The sequence below is a fragment of the Schistocerca americana genome, unplaced genomic scaffold, assembly GCF_021461395.2.
Source record: "Schistocerca americana isolate TAMUIC-IGC-003095 unplaced genomic scaffold, iqSchAmer2.1 HiC_scaffold_97, whole genome shotgun sequence".
NCBI classification, from domain to species: domain Eukaryota; kingdom Metazoa; phylum Arthropoda; class Insecta; order Orthoptera; family Acrididae; genus Schistocerca; species Schistocerca americana.
In genome coordinates, this window is record NW_025726752.1 from 152501 (window position 1) to 160000 (window position 7500).

A 7500-nucleotide genomic window follows, 5' to 3' on the forward strand; every position below is an offset into this window, starting at 1 on the left:
TTAGTCGATCCCAATCAGCCTTTCGCCAGTTGTACTTGACGATGCCGTTCACCTGGTCTTGTGGAGGAGGCTCCCCATCATAAGCTACAGTGAAAGTGATCAGATTATGATCACTTAGTGTCGTTCCCCGCCATACCTTCCAATTCTCCGCGCGGAGATGCACATGTGCACTCTTTAGTGTCACATCAATGTTTGAGGTCGCTCCCCGGCGACCTTCAAAAGTTGGTGGGAAGTTTGGTCGGTTCAACACTTCTAATCCGAGCTCGAGAATTGCTTCAGCGAGTCTCTCACCCCGCCTAGCGGCGCGTCGCGCGCCAAGAGGCGTGATGTCACTGTGCCATAGGGGTGACATGGCGTTTGCGTCCATTGTGCAGATGAGCAAGTCATTGCGGTGGAACCCAACCGCCTCTTTTAACTGGTCGATGTACGGCCTCTCTCTGTGCCTGTACTGAAAGTACATGTTCAGCACGAAAAAGGTGAAATCGCCAGTGTTTATTTCGGCTAACACCATGCATCTGTTGCTGAGGTGCGCCACTTTCACTGCTCTCAGAGATCGATTTAGCACAGCGATCGCTGCCATAGGGTGCTCTCCTCCTGCCAAGATCTGAGCTGTAGTCGGCATATACAGGATCTTTCCGTCTTTGGAGTATGGCTCCTGTAGACATAAAATGTCTAAAGACTCCTCCTCCGCTCGGCGTCGCACCTCGCACATCACCGCTTGCGATCGCGCGCAGTTCAGCTGTCCTATTTTAACCGACACGGGCATTGTGATGTTTCACAGTCCGGTCGGCAACAGGTGAGGCGGCAGCCGGTAAGGAGACGGTTGACGAGAGGTCTTGTCTCCCATAGTCTGTCCGCTGGATTTTACGTTGTGTGAGGATTTTATAGAAGTCACACTCTTTTCCTGGCGTCACGCAATTGCGATTTCGCTTTTTGCACGGAATGCAGACCGGTTGGTTCCCCGCTTTTCGACAATCCTTTCTCATGTGGCCGTTTTCGCCACAGTGCCCGCATGTTATTATACTCGGGTCCTGCTTGCAGAACTTTGCCGAGTGGTTTACATCTTGGCACCGCGTGCAGACAGCCAAGTCTAGGTAATCATCGACTGGCATGGACTCGAAGCCCATGTACAGTCTTTTCTGCCTAAGGATGGCGACTCTGAGTCTGGGGCTTACTTCCACCACGAGATGTGATGTTTGTTTGCCCCTTGGTCCAGTCCGGAACTTCGGCTTAAACTCCTGGCGGAATTGTGTTTCCGAAAGTCCTCCAAGGTCATTTTGCTTTCGAGTTAGCTCAACCACAGTTTCATTCTTCATGACGCAGGGTACATGATATATGATTATCTGCGGATTGAGCTTTTTCGGCAGTTCGCATTTCAGAGCTTCTGTCAGTTTGTTATTGGCCAGAAGTTTTTGACGATCAGTTTCAGACGCCACATCAACGATAAGCGTCGGGCCGTTTGTGGTGACCCGTGAGAACTTCACACCATCAACCTCTGGCTTGACCAGGGAGGTGAACTTCTTTCTCACTTCTGCTCCGCTTTCGTTTGCCTTTGACTTGATAAAGAGCGTAGCCTTCTCAGTCTGGGCTCTCGTTATCATTGCCTGCGTTTTCCTTTCTGTCGAGGGTAGAGCGGCGGCAACTTGTGCAAAGGTCTTTGGCGGCGCCAGGGGCGCCGCTTTCGTCCTCGCCAGCTCATCCTCCAAGGCGTCCACCCTTCCTGTGAGGGCCGACTGCGCCATAGCCCAGTCAAACAACTTAGCTCTCAGTTGTCTCTTGAGGTCACTTAGACTTTTCTCCTCCACCAGTTGCCCCGGTTTTAGAGAGTCGTCCACGAGTTCAAGGACGTCCTCGAGCCGCGTCGCGATGAGCTGTATAGTCGCAAGATCGCTGGGGCTTGCCTTGTATGGGGACTTGCCGTCCTCGACTGGGCCGCTGGGCTCTTGCCCGGCTACCTGCGCCGAGTCCGGCTGCTTGTTCTTCTTTCGCCTCTTCCGTCGAGTCCCGGGCTTGCGCCCTTCGGTTCCCGACATTGGCGTAGAGGCGCGGCTACTGCAGGCACTTTCACTGACTGGGCCGCTGGGCTGCTGCCCGGCTACCTGCGCCAGTTTCCGCGCACTTTTCACCGTTTCCGACGGTTGAGACTTCGGCCGTGTGGCCGCCGTCTCTCCCGCCGGGCGAGTCTGGGTGGACGTGCCAGCACCGACTGGGCCGCCGGGCTTCTGCCCAGCTACCTGCGCCAGCTTTGGCCCGCCCGCAGTCTTACCCGCCGGCGGCGTCGTCGGCCGTGTGGCCTTCGTCTTCGCCTTCGGTTCAGACTTCCCCTTGGCGCCTTCCCCGACTGGGCCGCTGGGCTCGCGCCCGGCTACCTGCGCCGGTTCCGGCTTATCTCCCTCCTTGGGCGCCGTTCTTGGCGCCGGCTGGCGGGGTGGCGGCATTAGCTCGGTTGCAGCGTCAGCACTCTGCGATCTCTGCCGAAGCACTCTTCGCAGGTGTCTCCTCTGCTTCCTTAGCTTAGCCTTACGGTCTTTCTCACTGTCACTTTCACTCGTATCAACGAGCGTCCGTGACAGCGTCTCGCTAGCGGCAGTCTTAGCGCTCCGCACACGGGGTGTCCGGAACTCCAATTCTGGCGCACTAAGCGCGGGGTCATGGTCTTGTGGTCTAGGGACCTCCGACTGCCCTTGGTTTGGGAGTCCGTCAGTACACGAGGTGTCCGACTCGCTCCCCGAGAGGTTGGTGTGTTGACTCCGCGACGGCCCACCAGTTCCGTCGGGACAAGGTTGTTTGAAAGAGTCCATGTGGTTCCCACGAACAGCTAGGGATCTATGTTGTCCATCCAGGCGTCGCCCCGCACACCTGGGTAAGCCTTATACAACAGAGGGTCGGCCGGTCCTCTGAGGTGGCTGACTCATGACTGTTCACAACTCAACAGCCTTGCGCCCCATAGCCGCCAGCTAACGCAGAGGGTGAGGGGTGATTATAGAGATTGTCCTTCTCTTGCCCAGGCGGTTAAGCCAAGACTCCGGTCCAAAACACGCACGACGTTCCACTGCGCGCCTCACAGCAGTCGTTGAAGTGCGTATCTCAGTTTACGGCCGTCGCTGGTAGCGCTTGCCAGCTCCGGGCTAGGGCACCCCGGGTTTGCCAAGCCCGTACGGCGACTGCATTAGCCTCCGTCCCTGTGGTCGTGGTCTTAGGCCACTCAGGAGCATCCTCCTGTGGCAGCTCCTGGTGACTTCCGCGTTGTGGTGACCGTTGCCGGTCTCCCCTTCGCAGTTGTCCACCAAGGAATCCTCCGATCGAGGCCGAGACGTCGTCCGCGTTGCATTCTCTGAAGGCCAGAGAGCGCTTCGCAGTCAGGCGCCCTTCCCCGCGCGTGGACATCGGCCTGCTTCCACATTAAGTTCTCTACAGTGAGAGACTTAGTTTCGGCAGGAACGATGACCGCCAGAACTCCCCACTGTGCTTATTGCGCCAACCGCCTGCACCAACCACAGCCAACATTGCGTATGGCCGGCCGGCGCCGCTAAGTTGTCCGGACGTGGCCTGCCGAGCCGGGCACGGCAGGGCCGGCGCCCGCCGCCGGCGTGGCCGCGAGAGCGAACCGCCAGTCAGAGACCGACCGCCCGTCCCGCGCCAGCCAGCAGCGCGCGCACCGCCCAGCCGACCCGGCCCAGCGCAGCGCGCCCGACACAGCAGCGCACCCGTGCGCAGCCCAGCCGGCGGACGAGCCCCGCCGCTACCCCGGCCAACCGCACCGCCGTCCGACATTTGCCGGGCGGAGCATGTGCGAGGCCGGCGCCGCAGCGGGAGCCCACCACCAGCGAGCCGCGCAGGACGCACCACCATGCGCATAAGGCAACTGCCGCGTGCCAACAGCTGTCGACACGCGTCGTTGCCACGCGCACATCCTACGTACGAGCTTGGATACTAGACTCACGAGTCCGACACCTACAAGCGCTCGCAGTAGGTGGAGGCGCACGAAAGGCGTGACATACCTCCATGTCGGGAGTTAACTCCCGTGGCACTTGTGTCTTGGAGTGATGCATCCCACGTCCGATAAATCGAGCGCGGTAATACTTCGTTCCTGACGGTGAGGCGTGAATCTCCGTAGCGCACACAGGCAGAGACGGAGGCACGTCCTCGCAGAGAGACACTATACCAGTCAGACTTGCGCCCGACAGGTTTGCAACCTCTGCAGCAGACATACGCAGCATGGCTGATGCATCGCGAAATGTCCTAACGTGAAAGCGGCGCCCGCCACACCCCGGCCGGAGCCGGGGCGCAGCAAGCGCCGCCAACGCAAAAGCGGCGCCCGCCGCACCCCGGCCAAGGCCAAGAGCACGGCAAGCGCCGCCAAAGTGAAAGCGGCGCCCACCGCACCCCGGCCGGAGCCAAGAGCGCAGCAAGCGCCGCCAACGCAAAAGCGGCGCCCGCCGCACCCCGGCCGGAGCCAAGAGCACAGCAAGCGCCGCCACAGCCAAAGCGGCGCCCGCCGCACCCCGGCCGGAGCCAGAGCACAGCAAACGCCGCCAACGCAAAAGCGGCACCCGCCACACCCCGGCCAAGGCCAAGAGCACAGCAGGCGCCGCCAAAGCAAAAGCGGCGCCCGCCGCACCCCGGCCGGAGCCAAGAGCACAGCAAGCGCCGCCAAAGCAAAAGCGGCGCCCGCCGCACCCCGGCCGGAGCCAAGAGCACAGCAAGCGCCGCCAACGCAAAAGCGGCGCCCGCCGCACCCCGGCCGGAGCCAAGAGCACAGCAAGCGCCGCCAACGCAAAAGCGGCGCCCGCCGCACCCCGGCCGGAGCCAGAGCACAGCAAGCGCCGCAGAAGCGAGCAAGTGCCATTCGCCAGTGAGCAAGGATACTAGACACAAGTGTCCGACACCTTAGCGCCCACGGCGAGCGGAGTGCGAGACTCGGCTTGGAGAGGCCGGTTGCCCAGTCCCTCTGCGTCTACGCCTGCACCCCGCACGGGAGTCGCCCTTCTCTCATTGGTTTCACCGGTTGCCCGGCTACTCACATCTTACACCACGGGAAGGTTGAGAGATCGGACATTTAGCCGCCCGTCTTCTACCAGTATAGGTGGACTCCACCACTGGTTAGACAGCATAACGGCCTTCGTAAGATAGTAGATAGGGACATTCGGATATGTCGTCTCGATTATAATGGCTCTGCATCATTTACTAATCAGCGCCCTGTGTGTACTAATTCTGGTTCCAGTCAAGTTTTGCTGTTCTATTCCTGTTCAACAGTAGAACGGCGGCTCCACTACGTAGGTACTTCTCTCGGCAGCTTCCCCCGGGTATGGCAATTAATTACAGACATTTTTGTGTACAGACTAGTGCCGGTGTGTTGTGACAATGTCACAGGTCAGGGGTGGGGGAAGCTACGCCCTGCCAAATAGGTGGGTCAGGGCTCGGAAAAACTCTCCCCACTCTGGGGGCTCGGACCCTCATTACTCTTCCGAGTAATATATTGAGGAGCGCACTTAGCCATTGCCCCGAGTCTTGGCGACTGCGAGTGCAACGCCCACGGGGACCGACGTGGACGGGGCGCCTCCTAGCTGATCACTCAGCATCGGAATCCGTACAGTGAGTTACGCGATCGAGTCTGTAGCTCGTAATTAGTACAGCTCGCAGCTGGCCAGGCTTACCCACTGTCGAGCCCGGGCACCCTCAGGCTCACCAGTTCTACCCAGCTACACCCGAGTTAGCCACAGGTTCTAGGCCATAAAGCCAAGTCCCAGATGTTCGGGACTCGGACCAAAAATGTTTACTACTCGTGTTGGCTTTAGTCCCACCACGTTAGACGAGTAACCGCCGAGGACATTTTAATTCGGGTCCTCTACCGCACATCTCTTACTGCCTGAGTCGCCCGTTGCCCTGTCGAGACATCAACCAGGGATAAGGTAGAAAACAGGCAGTTTTATAGGTAGCTGCCGTGCGGTCTGCCAAGGGGCTCATCGTATCTCCCGTAGGAGAACTTGGATACTAGTTCACGCGTGAACCGACACCTCCGACGACTACCCCAGCAGCTACCCCACGGTTCCCTTATTAGGTACTCGTTTTTACAAGATGTCTCTTGTCACACAGACGAGTTTCTGTCCGAGGTCGCAACGCGATCCTCTACCACACATCTCCTACTACCGGAAAGCGCCCGTTGCCCGTGGGTTCTACCTTTTGAGGCGCGGGATTGGGTAGCTTTCGGCAGTTTTGTGAGTAAACGCCGTGTGGTCTGCCAAGGGACATCGCCGTTACCACACAGGGTTCGGATACTAGTTCACGCCACCACGTGAACCGACACCTCAGACGGCTATCCCAGCGTTTACCGCTTTTTTGCGTGGTCTTTTACCACCACGCTACTCGTGTTAGCAAGACTCCTCTTGCAGCCAGAGACGAGTTACGGCCGATGCCACCATACGCGGCCCTCTACTGCATTACTGATCTGCCAGTCTCGCCCTTTACCGCCTAGCGCATGTGAGCTAGGGATCGGGTAGAAACATGACAGTTCTAAGGGTAGTTGCCATGCAGTCTGCAGGGTAACATCGTGGCCAAAGGCTCTCGGTTACTAGTGATTCCCACGCTGAAAAACGTGGCCCGACTTCCTCAAACGATGGCCCTGGACAACAACCCTATATTACCATGGACTGGTCTGGCACCACCTATTCAACATATTCGGTAGCAACCCTCCACTACAGAGGGTCCCATACAGTCACTTATTCAGCATATTCGTGACAGACTCCCACTACAGGAGACCGGACCCATACCAACTCCTGTTTGCCCCCAACGGCAAAAGGGGACTTACTACAAGGTCGGCAGGAGGATCCTGCATGGCACTGCCTGTTCAATATATTCAGCAGCAACCCTCCACTACAGAGGGCCCCCAGAGAAGCTCATGGGGCCTTGGTCCGGGGCTACCTATTGACATATATTCGGCAGCTACCTCCTATTACGGGAGGCGTTCCCCTATCCGCCACCCGGGGACCCGACTTCGTAGCGTGGCCAGCGCTCGGACCCTGCTCCGACACGGTAGTTGCCCTTGTACGGGTCTTACTGCACACCCGGTCAGGACGCAGGGTCCCGAAGTAGTAGATAGGGACAGCGGGAATCTCGTTAATCCATTCATGCGCGTCACTAATTAGATGACGAGGCATTTGGCTAGATTAAGAGAAGTCATAGTTACTCCCGCCGTTTACCCGCGCTTGCTTGAATTTCTTCACGTTGACATTCAGAGCACTGGGCAGAAATCACATTGCGTCAACACCCGCTAGGGCCATCGCAATGCTTTGTTTTAATTAGACAGTCGGATTCCCCCAGTCCGTGCCAGTTCTGAGTTGATCGTTGAATGGCGGCCGAAGAGAATCCGCGCACCCGCGCGCCCCCGGAGGAGCACGCTAAGGCGGACGCGGCCTCGCAGCAAGGAAGATCCGTGGGAGGCCAAGGCACGGGACCGAGCTCGGATCCTGCACGCAGGTTGAAGCACCGGGGCGCGAACGC

The 7500-nt window shown here is 58.7% G+C and overlaps 1 protein-coding gene and 1 pseudogene across 1 annotated transcript; one reads left to right on the top strand and one right to left on the bottom strand.

The window, feature by feature from the left end:
• The first annotated feature begins 3443 nt into the window (after positions 1-3443).
• On the top strand, positions 3444-4894 carry LOC124592976 (nascent polypeptide-associated complex subunit alpha, muscle-specific form-like). The gene is made up of 3 exons (XM_047131886.1): positions 3444-3515; positions 3718-3905; positions 4255-4894. Exons 1-3 carry the CDS (start codon positions 3444-3446, stop codon positions 4892-4894), a joined length of 900 nt encoding a protein of 299 aa, XP_046987842.1.
• A 2161-nt stretch (positions 4895-7055) lies between these two features.
• The window catches only part of LOC124593105, a 2995-nt pseudogene continuing 2550 nt past the window's right edge, over positions 7056-7500 (bottom strand).

What these genes read in the sequence shown, in the direction of transcription:
- LOC124592976 (XM_047131886.1), top strand. Translation starts at nt 3,444, where the DNA reads ATGACCGCCAGAACTCCCCACTGTGCTTATTGCGCCAACCGCCTGCAC. An exon ending in CACAGCCAACATTGCGTATG is followed by an intron (nt 3,516 to 3,717) that starts GCCGGCCGGCGC and finishes ACCCGTGCGCAG; the next exon opens with CCCAGCCGGCGGACGAGCCC. An exon ending in TCGACACGCGTCGTTGCCAC is followed by an intron (nt 3,906 to 4,254) that starts GCGCACATCCTA and finishes CTAACGTGAAAG; the next exon opens with CGGCGCCCGCCACACCCCGG.